Here is a 16,981-nt window from a genome sequence, read left to right as displayed (position 1 = left end):
TTGTTAACAAAGTAATGTCTCTGCTTTTTAATGTGCTGTCTAGGCTGGTCATAACTTTTCTTCCAAGGAGCAAGAGTCTTTTAATTTCATGGCTGCAGTCACCATCTACAGTGATTTTGGAGCCCCCAAAAATGAAGTCAGCCACTCTTTCCACTGTTTCCCCATCTATATGCCATGAAGTGATGGGCCCAGATGCCATGATCCTAGTTTTCTGAATGTTGAACTTTAAGCCAACTTTTTCACTCTCCTCTTTCGCTTTCATCAAGAAGCTCTTCAGTTCTTCTTCACTTTCTGCCATAAGGGTGGTGTCATCTGCATATCTGAGGTTATTGATATTTCTCCCAGCAATCTTGATTCCAGCTTGTACTTCTTCCAGCCCAGCATTTCTCATGATGTACTCTGCATCGAAGTTAAATAAGCGGGTGACAATATACAGCATTGACATACTCCTTTTCCTATTTGGAACCAGTTTGTTGTTCCATGTCCAGTTCTAACTGTTGCTTCCTGACCTGCATATAGGTTTCTCAAGAAGCGGGTCAGGTGGTCTGGTATTCCCATCTCTTTCAGAATATTCCACAGTTTCTTGTGATCCAAACAGTCAAAGGCTTTGGCATAGTCAATAAAGCAGAAGGAGGTGTTTTTCTGGAACTCTCTAGCTTTTTCGATGATGCAGTGGATGTTGGCGATTTGCTCTCTGGTTCCTCTGCCCTTTCTAAATCCAGCTTGAACATCAGGGAGTTCACGGTTCACGTATTGCTGAAGCCTGGCTTGGAGAATTTTGAGCATTACTTTGCTAGCGTGTGAGATGAGTGTAGTTGTGCGGTAGTTTGAGCATTCTTTGGCATTGCCTTTCTTTGGGATTGGAAAGAAAACTGACCTTTTCCAGTCCTGTGGCCACTGCTGAGTTTTCCACATTTGCTGGCATATTGAGCGTAGCACTTTCATAGCATCATCTTTCCGGATTTGAAATAGCTCAACTGGAATTCCATCACCTCCACTAGTTTTGTTCGTAGTGATGAGTACCACCTGAATATACTAGAAAAAAGCACTTTAAAAGGGTGAATTTCATGGTATGTGAATTTTGTCTCAATAAAGCTGTTATATCATTTTTTTTTTGAAAAGCACCTAACACAAAATAGATCCCTGACAAATGGTAGTTACTGGTTCTAAACTTGAAGGTTACATCCATCTGGACATACAGCTCAGCATTTTGTTCTTCCAGATTTCAGGAAACCAGCTCCAGTGAGAAGAATTTAAAGTCTCTCATGAAAGGCCTGCCGTGGGTTTGACTCATCCCATAGTTAGGCATTCTCTTCATAAAAGCCTGAGGAGTTCCCGACAGTATCAGAACGGCTTTGATGTGGAAACCAGTGAACTTGTAAGTTGTTTTTCAATTATCTTTCATTGTTTGGTTTCGCTGCTGAAGTCTGTAGCCTTGCAAGTACATTGTAGGCACAGAAGATTCCCACCATGAGCCATACCCTTCTTAAAAGAAGGAAATATCCAACAGTAATTGTACTTGTCAAAATTTGAAATCAGTTCCAATTAACAATGAATTTTCAATGAAAAGGGATCCTAAAACTTAGTCTTTGTGCTTAGATGCTTAAAATTAAAACGAGATATTCCATTCATTTTTGAGATTCAGAGTAATACAAGGCTGGTCTAAAGCAAGAGACCCTAATATTTGCATAATCTATTATGTAGGATTACTTTTGATTGACTATGCTAGGAAACCCAGAGTAATATCAGTTTAAGAAAAATAAGCTTTTATTTCTCTTTCACATTAAAAAAAAAAAAAACCAGGTGAGAAACCCAGGGTTACAATGGTAACTCCGCCATGGTTACCATGGACTCAAGCTCGTTTCATATTTATCCTCATTATCCTGGCATGTAGCTTTCATTCTCAGTAATCTAAAATGACTCTGGATGCTCCAGCCATCACATCTATGTTCCATGAAGTAAGAAAAAACAAAGATTTTCCAGACATCTCATACAGTACTTAAAAAAAAAAAATATGTCATTGGCCATAACTTGTCCATACTTAACATAACATGTCCATACTTAGCTACAAGGGAAGGTAGAAAACTGAACCTTTTTGCTATATGCATTGCTAGTCTGAGTGAAACTGGAATTCTCTTACTAGGGAAAAAGGACAGAGTAACCAGAAATAGCCAAAGTGTACATTCTTTAATATTTCTCACCTGAAACCTTGGGTTTTTTTTCTTTTTAGATAAACATCTTGCACTTTACAATACAAATTTTTACACAAATCTCATGTTTACAGTACAAAAGGCAAAGGACCTCAAGAGAAGTAACTGGGATGTTATTAATTCAAGTTAACAGAAGCTTTTATAATAGAAAGGGAACACATTCCAAGAAAAGATATTTTATGGTTTTAAGAAACGATTTAGGAGTATATTTTGATGTTATTCCCTGATAGCTCAGTTGGTAAAGAATCTGCCTGCAATGCAGGAGACCCTGGCTCAATTCCTGGGTCAGGAAGATCCCCTGGAGAAGGGAAAACGTACCCACTCCAGTATTCTTACCTGGATAGTCCCATGGACAGAGGAGCCTGGTGGGCTACATCCAGTCCAAAAAGTCACAAAAGAGTTAGACTTGCCTTAGCAACTAAATAAAAATTAATAAAAGCTAAGTGTATTTTACCTCTTCTGGAGGTCTGAAGAAACTGATCCTACTGAGAGTTCATTGCGTCTGTTTTTCTCTGCCCGTGATGATATTCACCGCAGAGATAAGAAGGGCTCTTTTAGCAGTCTCAATCTTGGTGTATTTATGGAAAGAGAATAACATTGTATATTGTGCTGCTATATTATTATAAGTAAGATAGTCAGTTTCTCCCTTTTTGGCTGTGAAGTATTTGCTTCTCATTTTCTCGTTTGTCTGGATAGTTACACTGTTACATCTTTAGGGTCTGGTATTTTAGAGGAGCACTTCTCTTGGAGAAATGCAAAGAGGGGTAGGCAGAAAATGCCACAATCAATACAGCTGTCCTCGGTGCCATCATAGAGGGATAAACGGTGTGCCCAGGGAGAGGGGGAGATTAAATCTGATTAGAATGACTATTTGCTTGTGAAAAGCAGCCTGAGCTCCTTTATCAGGCTGGAGGCCAGGTCTAAAAGATAGGGCTAACTAGGGAGGGGAAAAAAACCCTAAAAATGCAGAGGAGAGGGGTGGTTTGAAAGCAAAGGGCTGAATAGAAACTATTCCTATGTTCTCTATTTCATAGAGACACAATTGTAACCTATTTAAACAACTGTAAGGCCACTGGTTTCCTTAGGCACATATGGTATCTAGTTTACTGTGAAAACACCTCTATAATCAAAATATTCTCCTTTTTATTTATTTATTTATTTTGATCACCCCACACTCCAGTACTCTTGCCTGGAAAATCCCATGGACGGAGGAGCCTAGTAGGCTGCAGTCCATGGGGTCGCTAAGAGTTGGACACGACTGAGCGACTTCACTTTCACTTTTCACTTTCGTGCATTGAAGAAGGAAATGGCAACCCACTCCAGTGTTCTTGCCTGGAGAATCCCAGGGACGGGGGAGCCTGGCGGGCTGCCGTCTATGGGGTCGCACAGAGTCAGACACGACTGAAGTGACTTAGCAGCAGCAGCAGCAGCACAGCCTGTGGAATCTTAGTTTCCTGACCAGGGATTGAACACAGGCCCTTGGCAGTGAAGGTGCTAAGAGAGTCTTAACCACTGGACTGCCAGGGAATTCCCTAGAATATTCTCCTTTATGTGACTTAAATCCCTCATGCTTGACCAAACGTCAGTCTCAGCACTTGCTGAGAAGCTGGTATGTGCCAGGCATTGGGCCGTTTCTAAGGAGATAAAGTGTTGGTCATTCAGTTAGTCTCTCAGTCGTATCCAACTCTTTGTGACCCCACAGACTGTAACCCACCAGGCTCCTCTGTCCATGGGATTTCCCAGCAAGAGTACTGCAGTGGGTTGCCATTTCCCTCTGCAGGGGATCTTCCTAACCCAGGGATCAAACCCCGGTCTCCTGCATTGCAGGCAGAGTCTTTTCCATCTGAGCCAGAGGGAAAGCCAAGACATCTTAAAGCCACAGAGACGTGTAAACAAACGGGGGGAAATCAGAAAACAAGTGACGCTATGAAGCAGAAGTCTGTAGGGAATGCAGAGCAAGGCAGTCTGCCCTGCCGTTAGTAGTGAAAGAAAAGGACGTGGGTACTTGAGTTGTGTGAGTTAGGACATGACACGGATGAGGTGCGAGGCAGGGTTCTGGGGTGAGGAGACCAGGCCCAGGTCTTCAGATGAATCACGGTGCCTTGTGTTGGTGAGGACCCTGAATTCATCTATTTGTGGGTCTTACCTTGTGTGACCCCAACATCATGACTTGAATTTTAGGGCATCTGGGGCCCAGATCCTGCTTCCGCTCACTTGCTGAGGCTGGGATAGAGAAAGGCTGGCCACAAGGCGAGGACTGCTTCTTGGGTGGTGGACTCCCCCGGCTCAGGCTGTGCAGTCCATCTGCTGTCACTCAGTCACTCGGTCACGTCCAGCTCTTTGCGACCCCGTGGACTCCAGCATGCTAGGCTCCCCTGTCCCTCACTATCTTCTGGAGTTTGCTCAAACGCATGCCTATGTCAGTGATGCCATCCAACCATCTCATCCTCTGTCGTCCCCTTCCCCTCCTGCCTCCAGTCTTTCCCAGCATCAGGGTCTTTTCCAATGAGTGGACTCTTCGCATCAGGTGGTCAAAGTATTGGAGCTTCAGCATCAGTCCTTCCAGTGAATATTCAGGGTTGATTTCCTTTAGGATTGACAGGGACACAGTTAGCATCTTGTCACATCCTGTCTGACCCTCCCGTGGTCTGCTGTGGCCTAGGCATTCCCTCCGCCCAACTTGTAAGTTCCTGGAGGGCAGGCCAGGCCCTCTCCGGGTCCACGCTCTGGTGCCTGTGGTGTTGCTGCCTGTCCGTCTTGATGTGTGTGTGTTCTAGGATGAATCTGTGCCACCAGTGTCTTTTCTGAAGATCCTGAAACTGAACAAGACAGAGTGGCCCTACTTAGTGGTGGGAACCCTGTGCGCCGTTGCCAACGGGGCGCTCCAGCCGGCCTTCTCAGTCATCTTCTCAGAAATGATAGCGGTGAGTGTGGGAACACCACTGGGTGGCCTGAGTGAAATCACTTAGCCACGAACTCAGTCCTCATGCCCACCCGGTCCCCTCCGCAGTAAGGCAGCCTCCAGTGAACCTAAGCCAAAGGCTTTCACTCCCCGTGGAGGAAAGCCACAAGGCAAAAGAAAAAGCCGGCCAGTTATGCTGTCAAGGAAATTGGAAACTGTAAGATCCCTGGAGAAGGACATGGCAACCCCCTCCAGTAATCTTGCCTGGAGAATCCCATGGACAGAGGAGCCTGGCAGGCTACAGTCCATGGGGTTGCAAGAGTCGGACACGACTTAGCGACTAACCCCCACAAAAGATCTCTGAAGGAGGCATTCTATTCACTCTCCTCGTTCGGGTAACTGGGGTCAGGCCGTGATCCCCACCCTGTTTGTGGAGACAAGATGCTCACCTCACAGGGTGGTTGGGTGGTGGGGGTGGGGGAAGAGTTCACGTCTCAAGGGTTGAAGAGGCCAGGCTCTGGGCTCAGACCGACCTCGCCATTTAATTGCTGTGCTAAGGTGCTTCAATCATATCTGACTCTTTGCAACCCTGTGGAGCCCAGCAGACTCCTCGGGTTCTTTACCATTAGCACCACCTGGGAAGCCCGCAGTTGCTGTGCAAACTTGGGCAAATGCTTCACCTTGCTGTACCTCAGTTTGTTCATCTGTAAAATGAACCTACCTCCTAGGATGGCTGATGATTAAGAGATGATAAAAACTATACTCCAATAAAAATTTTTAAAAAGAGAGGTGATACAAGTAACGATTAATATACAGAAAGCATTTCAGGGTGTCTACCTCAAAGTAAGTATTAAAAAGTGTTATTTACTACATCATTGTTCAGTAATCCTTACAAGGCTTGGAGAGGCTGAGACACAGAAGGAAAACTCCTACAATCCAATTGTTAAATTCCCTGAGGGACGTTTATCAGAAGTGATCAGAAATATCTAAGGCTCCATAAAATCCAACATTTATATTTTATGTCCTTAGTTAATCTCTAATGTTATTGGAGAGAATTTTTGTTAGAGTTGAATTATTCCCTGTCATATAAAGAATTTATTATGCTTCTGAATTAGAATGTTGGTCTGCAATTAAGACCACAAATTAAAAAATAAATGAATTAAGGAGAACCCACCAACTGTTTTTACAGTACAGAATAAGGCAATCCTTGACTCTCTTGCAATTCAAAAACAGTGTGGGCTGTATTTATATGGGGGGGTCTCTCCTTAGTGTCAAATGGAGCTTTTGGAGATTGAGTAGAAAACAAAATAAACCAGTCCTGCCCCAAAACAGTTTACTTTCTATTGGGACAGACGCATAACACATACACACAAAACAACTATATTACATGTCACAGGATCGCAGGCATTTTAAAAGCAGTGAGGCAGTGGAGGGGCTGGCACTGGGGGTGCTGTTTCGTGCAGTTTGGTCAGGAGAGACCTCTTTGGGCTGAGGCCCTATGGGGTGGGGGGAGGCAGGTGAGGGGCGGAAGGAGCTCAGGAAGAGGGAGCAGCAGGTGCAGAAGAAGGGGATAAACATGACGGTGCAGCCACACGCAGTCCACGTGCAGCGTTCCAGCCCATGGCAGTAACCACGCACAGTGAGTCCCCGACATACGAACCTTCAGGTTGTGAACTTGCAAAGGTGCAAACTCACATGCCAGGCCCTGTATGCCAGCTGTTGCACTACTGTACTTTACAGGGTTCTGTACTATAAGATTAAAAATATTTCCTTCATTTTTTGTGTTTGTGTTTTATGTATGCATTATTTGTACAGTATTATAAACCTGTTACTATGCAGCTGATCGTGTTTGTTGGAGTATCTAGGCTAACTTTGTTGGATTTACAAAAAAAAAATAATAATAATTTGATTTAAAAATGGATAGAAGGCCTTAATAGACATTTTTCAAAGATGAGGTACAAATGACCAACAGTGTGTGAAAAGACACTGAGCATGACTAATCATCAAGCAGATGAAATCAAAATCCCAAAGTTATCACCTGATACTCTTGTTCAGTCGCTCAGTCATGTCCAGCTTTGCAAGCCCATGGACTGCAGTATGCCAGGCTTCCCTGTCCTTCACTATCTCCAGGAACTTACTTAAACTCATGTCCACTGGGTCCATGCACTGAGTCAGTCCATTGTCCATCCAACTATCTCATCCTCTGTCTCCCTCTTCTCCTGCCCTCAGTCTTTCCCAGCATCAGGGTCTTTTCCAGTGAATCGGCTCTTTGCATCAGATGGCCAAAGTATTGGAGCTTCAGCTTCAGCATCATTCCTTCCAATGAATATTCAGGGTTGATTTCCTTTAGGATTGACTGGTTTGACCTTGCTGTCCAAGGGACTCTCAAGAGTCTTCTCCAGCACCATAGTTTGAAAGCATCAATACTTCAGTGCTCAGCCTTCTTTATGGTCCAACTCTCATATCACATCTGTACATGACTACTGGAAAAGCCATAGCTTTGACTATATGGACCTTTATTGACAAAGTGATATCTCTACTTTTTAATATGCCAAGTTTGTCATAGCTTTTCTTCAAGGAGCAAGCGTCTTTTCATTTCAAGGCTGCAGTCACCATCTGCAGTGATTTTGGTGCCCAAGAAAATAGTCTGTCACTGTTTCCATTGTTTCCCCATCTATTGGCCATGAAGTGATGGGACCAGATGCCATGATCTTAGTTTTTTGAATGTTGAGTTTCAAGCCAGCTCTTTCATTCTCCTCTTTCATCTTCATCAGGAGGCTCTTTAGGTCCTCTTTGCTGTATGCCATTAGGGTGGATCTGCATATCTGAGGTTATTGCTGTTTCTCCTGGCAATCTTGTTTCCAGCTTGTGATTCATCCAGCCTAGCATTTCTTATGAGGTACTCTGCATGTAAGTTAAATAAGCAGGGTGACAATATACAGCCTTGACATATTCCTTTCCAATTTTGAACCAGTCCTATGTTCCACGTGTCCGTTTCTGACTGTTGCTTCTTGACCTGCATTCAGGTTTCTCAGGAGGCAGGTAAGGTAGTCTGGTATTCCCATGTCTTTAAGAATTTTCCACAGTGTTGTGATACACACAGTTGAAGGCTTTTGCGTAGTCAGTGAAGCAGATGTAGATGTTTTTCTGAAATTCCCTTGCTTTTTCTATGATCCAGCACATATTGGCAATTTTATCTCTGGTTCCTCTGCCTTTTCTAAATCTAGCTTGTATGCCTGGAAGTTCTCAGTTCACGTTCTGTTGATGCCTACCTTGAAGGATTTTGAGTGTTACCTTGCTAACATGTGAAATGAGTGCTATTCTTTGGGATTGGATTGAAAACTGACCTTTTCCAGTCCTGTGGCCATTGCTGAGTTTTCCAAATTTCCTGGCATATTGAGTGCAGCACTTTAACAGTATCATCCTTTAGGATTTGAAATAGCTCAGCTGGAAGTCCATCACCTCCACTAGCTTTGTTCTTAATAATGCTTCCTAAGGCCCACTTGACTTTACACTCCAGGATGTCTGGCTCTAAGTGAGTGACCACACCATCGTGATTGTCTGGGTCATTAAGGCCTTTTTTGTATAGTTCTGTGTATTCCTGCCACCTCTTCTTAATCACTTCTGCTAGGTCCATACCATTTCTGTCCTTTATTGTTCCCATCTTTTCATGAAATGTTCCCTTCATATCTCTAATTTTCTTGAAGAGATATCTAGTCTTTCCTATACTTGTTATGATGGCCATAGTTAAACAACCAAACAGGTGCTAGTGAGGCTGTGGAGAAATCAGAACCCTGTGCTTTGTTGGTGGGAATGTAGAATGATATGCTATGGAAAACAGTGTAGAGATGCTCAAAAAATTTAAATAGAATAGCTATATGATCTAGCAGTCCCTCTTCTGGATATTTATCTAGAAGAATTGAAATCAAGGTCTTAAGATTTGTACTCCTGTGTTCATTGTAGCCATCTGCATAGTTCCAGAGGTGGAAACAACATAGATGTCCCTTGATGGGGAAATGGATGATTAAAATGTGGTATATACATACCATAGGGTATCATATACTCCTCCTGGAAGAGGGAAATCCTGTCAGATGCTGCAACATGAATTACCTTTGAGGGTGTTATACTGGGCAGAATAAGCCAGTCATAGAAGGAGCAGCACTTCATGATTCTAATCATAAAAGGTTCCGAAGTAGTCATATTCTTAGAAGATGAAAGCAGAATGGTGGTCTCCAGGGACTGAAGAAAAGGGGAAAGGGTTGTTAGTAATGAGTATAGAATTTCAGTCACGAGATGGAAAAGTTCTAGAGATGTGTAAAATAATGTGCATATAGTTAACAGTGCTGTATTGTACACTTAAAAGTTTGCTAAGGTAGAGTTCATGTTGTGTTTTTTACCGTAAAAAATAATGAAGAACTTTATCAAAAAGATGCTGTAAAGAATGTAGAAAGATAAATCATAGATTCTGAGAAGAGAGAAGTCACACAACCTGCAAATAATTTGTACTAAGAATGAAAAAGTCCTTAGACCAGTAAATAATGTAAATACACCAAGAGAAAAATGGACAAATGGGACTTCCCTGCTGATCCAGTGCAAGGGGTGTAGTTTCAGTCCTTGGTTGGGGAACTAAGATCCCACATGCCACGGGGGCTGGCAGTCAATCAGTCAGTAAGAAAATAAGACAAAAGATATGAATGGACATATTACAGAAAAGGTAATACATACTGCTAATATTAATAATATGAAGAGATGTTAAACATCATTAATTATCAGAAAACATAAGACGGTAATAAGATAGCATTTAGCACACATTTGTGGAAAATTTTTAAAGTTCTGATGATACTAAGTATATATTGATTTACTATCTTCTGACTTGGATATTGCTATAATCCTTTTACTAAATCATCTCCATTTATTGCTTGGTTGAGTAGATGTCTTCAGGTAGCTTTCATTTCTTCCCCCAAGAGGAGCTCATTGATTCCTCATGTTTGAGAATGTTTAGTGCCAGAGTCCAGCCCCGGTGGATCCAGGGAATTCGAAGCAGGGATGGAGCCGGCATCCTAGAAAAGAGCTATTTAATTAGAAATATAAAGAGAGATTAGGAAAAAAATAGTATAGTAAGAAAATTAGTGGGGAAAAGAGGCTGAATAACTTGGTTTACATGGAAAGCCAATAAAACTCCAAGACAAGGAGTTTGCACCACCTACATAGGCCACCAGTGCCCGCTTGAATAGCGGAGGGTGGCCCACCTTGGGCTCCCTCTCGCGTGGGTCTTAGAAGCCAGGGCAAGTAAGTAGACATGGTGAGCCTCCACACTCCAGATGGGAATTCAGCCAGAAAAGAAGAGAACGAGAAAAGACCACATGGGGAAAACCAGTCTTTCCAGGAACTGGTCCCGTTTCTTTATTTTTCAGGTCCGCTTATATACTTTTAGTTATACATAGAGATAAATGCAAGAAACAGAGTCACGCAGGGTCAGCTGCTCAGACCCTTATCAGCATATCTTTGTTCTTACAAGGGTCTTACATTTGTTCACAATATCTTCTGCTCTGATTAACATTTTATGGCCCCATCTTTATTTCTATTGATAAAGGTTAATCGATCAGAAAACTTGTTTCCCCTTAAGATCTATTTAGTCTGAAGATAGTGATAAAGTTACATTTTTACATAGCAAGGACACTGTGATTTATAACAAAGAAAGAGGAGTACAGTGATCTATAACAAAAGAGAAAATTCATTAACTCAAAAAGTCTAGTATTGCTAACATCAAAACTACTATATTTCTTTTTCTACATTCCAATTACATTGATTAACATACTCCCAGGTGCCTAAGGATATGGAGGCCTGGCAGCAATCATTAACTCAGCAATGAAACCCTGTACCAACATGATTTTTATCTTTAGAAAAACCCTATGCTAACTAAGACTTTCAAAATACTCCAAACTCTGTGTGCTGTTTATGGTTGAGAGGTTGTAAACAATCATGTATGTAGTAGCAAGAGTGTGGATAATCCTGTCACACAAGCTAGTCTGCCAGCAGAGAGGTTGGACCTGAGACACCCTTGTCACACCCAGGAGATTTATTATCTGGAGTCCTAAGTTAACTCCTTTACAGAGAGAGGTGGTGGGGGATAGCCCCCTGTAAAGTCAGAGGTGTAGGTGAGAGCATAAAGCAGTAAAGTAGGCAGACTGTGGTTTTGGGGGTACAGGGGGTACTGTGGCTCGGGAACAGGGGGTCTCCTTGATCCCACCTTTGCGTATGCTGAGCCTCCTTCCTCATGACCTTTGCCACGGGCAGAGTTTCTCATGCTGGCTCCTGGCAGTTTACCATTTATACTTGAAGACCACCTTGACCAGGTAGAGTAAATCATCAATACTAACTTGAGTACAGAATGCAGGGAAAGTGTAGAAAAGAGAATTTTTATAGGGAGTTGAGGAAGGAAGCTATTGCTGTGGAACATTTGTTTGTGACTCTATAAGTTAAAGAAGATATTAATGTCATCTTTCCCACTAGTCCATGTGGTCCCTGAAAAAGGGATGGTACCTGCCATATAGAAGAGCAGATACAACTAAAACTGTAAGTAGGTTGATTAGACTAGAGGAATTTACAGCACTAGAGAATACATTTTAAGTTCTTGACAGTCCACTAAGATTGTATTAATAACTTCTCATTTTTTCTTCATATTTCCCGAATCTTCGGGTTTCATATCCATTTGACCCCTAGTATTTTGAAAAGGAGACTGATTTTTCAGATATCATAAGTAGATTCATGTTATGATCTTTAGAGATGGCTGATAATGATCTTTTTCTGAATATATATATATATATATATACACACACATATATATGTTAAGAAATGAAAGTTCAATGACTTTAATTTTTGGTTCTAAAAAGTTACATCTAAACTTTGGATTTTTTCCCCCTTACATTCTAAACACTTGGTAGAAATATATAAATTATTTTTGCTTTAATTTCAGGTGAGAATATGCAGGTTTCCATCTTTCAGGATGGGTATTAAAGCATATAGGTCTTTTAACCTTTCAGGAGGAAGTGTATACCCGAATTTTAGCATACGTATGTTATTTTTCTACTAAAAAGACCTGTGTTCAATGTTAGAAATAGATTCTTAGATTTGAAGATTCTACATACATTTTGGGAATTAAAAAAATTTGTTGTGTGATACTTAAATTATCTTAAGATACTTAAGTACTTAAACTTAAGATACTTAAGTACTTAAACCTAGACTTAACAGATTATTAACATATTAATATATTTATTTTTTCTGAAGTAGTGTAAACTACACCTGTTAGAACATTTTAGGCCTTGGTATGTCAGTATGAACCTCTTTAAAAAGTTCCTTTTTTAATATTTGAATATCTTCTTTTTATTGGATTATAATTAATTTACAGTGTTGTATAGTTTCTTCTGTACAATAAAGTGAATCAGCTATATGTGTACATATATCCAAACCCTCCTGGACTTCCCTCCTCCTCACCTCTTTCCCACCCATTTAGGTCATCACAGAGCTCAACTTCCTGTGGTTTATAGCAGGTTCCTATTAGCTATCCATTTTACACATTTGTTGTTGATGTTCAGTCACTCAGTTGTATCTGACTCTTTTCGACCCCCTGGACTGCAGCACACCAGGCTTCCCTGTCCTTCACCATCTCCCAGCTTGCTCAAACTCATGTCCATTGAGTTGGTGATGCCATCCAATCATCTCATCCTCTCTTGTCCCCTTCTCCTTCTGCCTTCAATCTTTCCCAGAGTCAGCGTCTTTTCCAGTGAGTCAGTTCTTTGCATCAGGTGGTCAAAGTGTTGGAGCTTCAGCTTCAGTCCTTCCAGTGAATATTCAGGATTGATTTCCTTTAGGATGGACTGGATTGATCTCCTTGCAGTCCAAGAGACTCTCAAGAGTCTTCTCCAACACCACAGTTCAAAAGCATCAATTCTTCAGCACTCAGCTTTCTTAATGGTCCAATTCTCACATCCATAGACAACTACTGAAAAACCATAGCTTTGACTATATGGAGATTGGTTGGCAAAGTAATGTCTCTGCTTTTTAATATGCTATCTAGATTGGTCATGACTTTTCTTCAAGGAGCTTTTCATTTCATGGCTGCAGTCACCATCTGCAGTGGTTTTGGAACCCAGGAAAATAAAGTCTCACTGTTTCCACTGTTTCCCCATCTGTTTGCCATGAAGTGATGGGACCAGTTGCCATGATCTTAGTTTTTTGAAAGTTGAGTTTTAAGCCAGCTTTTTCACTCTCCTCTTTCTTTCATCAAGAGGCTCTTTAGTTCTTCTTTGCTTTCTGCCACAAGGATAGTGTCATCTGCATTTCTGAGGTTATTGATATTTCTCCCGGCAGTCTTGATTCCAGCTTGTGCTTCATCCAGCCTGGCATTGCTCATAATGTACTCTGAATATAAGTTAAATAAGCAGGGTGATGATATGCAGCCTTAATGTACTCCTTTCCCAATTTTGAACCAGTCCATTGTTCCATGTCCGATTCTAACTGTTGCTTCTTGACCTGCATACAGATATCTCAGGAGGCAGTTGAGGTGGTCTGGTATTCCCATCTCTTTAAGAATTTTCCAGAGTTTGTCGTGATCTACACAGTCAGAGGATGATAGTTGGATGGCATCACTGACTCACAATGGACATGAGTCTGAGTAAACTCTGGGAGTTGGTGATGGACAGGGAGGCCTGACATGCTACAGTCCATGGGGTCACAAAGAGTTGGACATGACTGAGCGACTGAACTGAAGGGAACACAGTCAAAAGATTTAGCATAGTCAATGAAGCAGAAGTAGTTGTTTTTCTGGAATTTCTCTTGCTTTTTTCAACACTTGCCAGCAGTTGTTGGCAATTTGATCTCTGCTTTCTCTTCCTTTTCTGAAACCAGCTTGAACACCAGGAAGTTCACGGTTCATGTATTGCTGAAACCTGGCTTGGAGAATTTTGAGCATTACTTTACTAGTGTGTGAGATGAGTGCAGTTGTGTGGTAGTCTGAGCATTCTTTGGCATTGCCTTTCTTTGGGATTAGAATGAAAACTGACCTTTTCCAGTCTTGTGGCCACTGTTGTTTTCCAAATTTGCTGGCATATTGATTGCAGCACTTTCACAGCTTCATCTTTTAGGCTTTGAAATGGCTCAACTGGAATTCCATCACCTCCACTAGCTTTGTTCATAGTGATGCTTCCTAAGGCCCACTTGATTTCACATTCCAGGATGTCTGGCTCTAGGTGAGTGATCACACTGTCGTGGTTATCTGGGTTATTAACATCTTTTTTGTATAGTTCTTCTTGTATTCTTGCCACCTCTTCTTAATCTTTTCTGCTTCTTTTAGGTCCACACCGTTTCTGTCCTTTATTGTGCCCATCTTTGCATGAAATGTTTCCTTGATATTTCTAATTTTCTTGGAAGGGATCTCTAGTCTTTCCCACTCTATTGTTTTCCTCTTTCTTTGCACTGATCACTTAGGAAGGCTCTTTTATCTCTCCGTGCTCTTTGGAACTCTGCATTCACATGGGTATATCTTTCCTTTTCTCCTTCGCCTTTAGCTTCTCTTCTTTTCTCAGCTATTTGTAAGGCCTCCTCAGACAACCATTTTGCCTTTTGCATTTCTTTTTCTTGGGGATGATTTTGCTTACCACCTCCTATACAGTGTTACAACCTCCATCCATAGTTCTTCAAATACTCTATCAGATCTAATCCCTTGAATCTATTAGTCACTTCTACTGTATAATCATAAGGAATTTGATTTATGTCATTTCTGAATGGTCTAGTGGTTTTCCCTACTTTCTTCAATTTAAGTCTGTATTTTGCAATAAGGAGTTCATGATCTGAGCCACAATCAGCTCCCAGTCTTGTTTTTGCTGACTGTATAGAGCTTCTCCATCTTTGGCTGCAAAGAATATAATCAATCTGATTTTGGTAATGACCATCTGGTGATGTCCATGTGTAGAGTCGTATCTTATGTTGTTGGAAGTGAGTGTTTGCTATGACCAGTGTGTTCTCTTGGCAAAACTCTGTTAGCCTTTGCCCTGCGTCATTTTGGCCTCCAAGGCCAAACTTGCCTGTTACTCCAGGTACCTCTTAACTAACTACTTTTTCATTCCAGTCCCCTTTGATGAGAAGGACATCTTTTTTTGGTGTTAGTTCTAGAAGGCCTTGTGGGTGTTCATAGAACCATTCAACCTCAGCTTCTTTGGCATTGGTCGTTGGGGTATAGACTTGGATTACTGTGATATTGAATGCTTTGCCTTGGAAACAAAACAAGATCATTCTGTTGTTTTTGAGATTGTACCCAAGTACTTCATTTCAGAGTTGTTGTTTTGTGTTTTGTTTTTTTTTTCTGAGTGTGAGGGCTACTCCATTTCTTCTAAGGGATTCTTGCCCACAGCAGTAGGTATAATGGTCATCTGAATTAAATTTGTCTATTCCAGTCCATTTTAGTTCACTGATTCCTAAAATGTCAGTGTTCACTCTTGCCATCTTCTGTTTGACACTTCCAATTTACCTTGATTCATGGACCTAATCCTTCAGGTTCCTATGCAGTATTGTTCTTTACAGCATCAGACTTCACCTCCATCACCAGTCACATCCACAACTGGGCATTGTTTTTGCTTTGGCTCTGCCTCTTCGTTCTTTCTGGAGCTATTTCCCCACTCTTCTTCAGTAACAATTGGGCACCTACCAACCTGGGGAGTTCATCTTTCAGTGTCATATCTTTTTGCCTTTTCATGCTGTTCATGGGGTTCTGAAGGCAAGAATATTGAAGTGGTTTGCCATTCTCTTCCCCAGTGGACCATGTTTTGCCAGAACTTTCCACCATGACCCGTCCGACTTGGGTGGTCTTAGATGGCATGGCTCATAGTATCATTGAGTTAGAGAAGGCTGTGATCCATGTGATCAGTTTGGTTAGTTTTCTGTGATTGTGGTTTTCAGTCTGTCTGCCCTCTGATGGATAAAGGTAAGAAGCTTGTGGAAGGTTTCTGATGGGAAGGACTGGCTGTGGGTGAATCTGGATCTTGCTGTGATGGGTGGGTCAGTAAATCTTTAATCCAATTTTCTGCTGATGGGTGGGACTGTGTTCCCTCCCTTTCAGTGCCATGAACCCACAGCAGGTCATTGTTGACCCATGCCTCTGCTGGACAGTCTGGGACGCTCCTAGGCAAGTTTGGCTCACTCTCTTATGGGGTTACTGCTCCTTTCTCCTGGGTCCTGGTGTGCACAAGTTTTTGTTGTACCCTCCAAGAGTCTGGTCCCCAGTCCTGTGAAAGTTCTGTAATCAAATCCCACTGGCCTTCAAAGTCAAGTTCCCTGGGGATTCTCAGTCCCTTTGCTGGATCCCCAGGTTGAGAAATCTGCTTTGGGCCTTAGAACTTTTGCAACAGTGCGAGAACTTCTTTGCTATAACTGTTCTCCAGTTTGTGGGTCATCTGCTTGGTGGCTGTATGGTTGGGCTAATGGCAGCCTCCTCCAAGAGGCCTTAGGCCACATGCTGTGCCTCCCAGGTCTGCTGCAGCCAGAGCCCCTGTCCCCACAACAGGCTACTGTTGACCCATGCCTCCGCAGGAGACACTCAAACACTCAAAGGCAGGCATGAGTCAGTCTCTTGTGGGGTCTCTGGGTCCTGGTGCACACAAGGTTTTGTTTGAGCCCTCCGAGAGTCTCTGGTGGGTATGGGGATTGATTCTACACGTGATTTCTCCCCTCCTACCATCTTGTTGGGGCTTCTCCTTTGCCCTTGGATGTGGGGTATCTTTTTTTGGTGGGATCCAATATTCTCCTTTCAATAATTGCTCAGCAGCTAGTTGGAATTTTGGAGTTCTTGCAGAAGATAAGTGCATGTCCTTCAACT

The 16,981-nt window shown here is 42.1% G+C and overlaps 1 protein-coding gene across 1 annotated transcript in view; it reads left to right on the top strand.

The window, feature by feature from the left end:
• The window catches only part of LOC138439222 (phosphatidylcholine translocator ABCB4-like), a 134,311-nt gene that overhangs the window by 87,072 nt on the left and 30,258 nt on the right, over positions 1–16,981 (top strand). Inside the window, exons 11-12 of the mRNA XM_070292380.1 lie at positions 1,223–1,378; positions 4,988–5,134. Of these exons, the coding sequence (XP_070148481.1) occupies positions 1,223–1,246 (24 nt within the window). The 3' untranslated portion in view covers positions 1,247–1,378; positions 4,988–5,134. The remainder of the gene's footprint in view (positions 1–1,222; positions 1,379–4,987; positions 5,135–16,981) is intronic.

Source organism: Ovis canadensis, chromosome 4 (assembly GCF_042477335.2).
Source record: "Ovis canadensis isolate MfBH-ARS-UI-01 breed Bighorn chromosome 4, ARS-UI_OviCan_v2, whole genome shotgun sequence".
NCBI lineage: Eukaryota > Metazoa > Chordata > Mammalia > Artiodactyla > Bovidae > Ovis > Ovis canadensis.
Note: the sequence above shows the minus strand (reverse complement) of the source record. Positions and strands in the feature narration are given on the sequence as shown.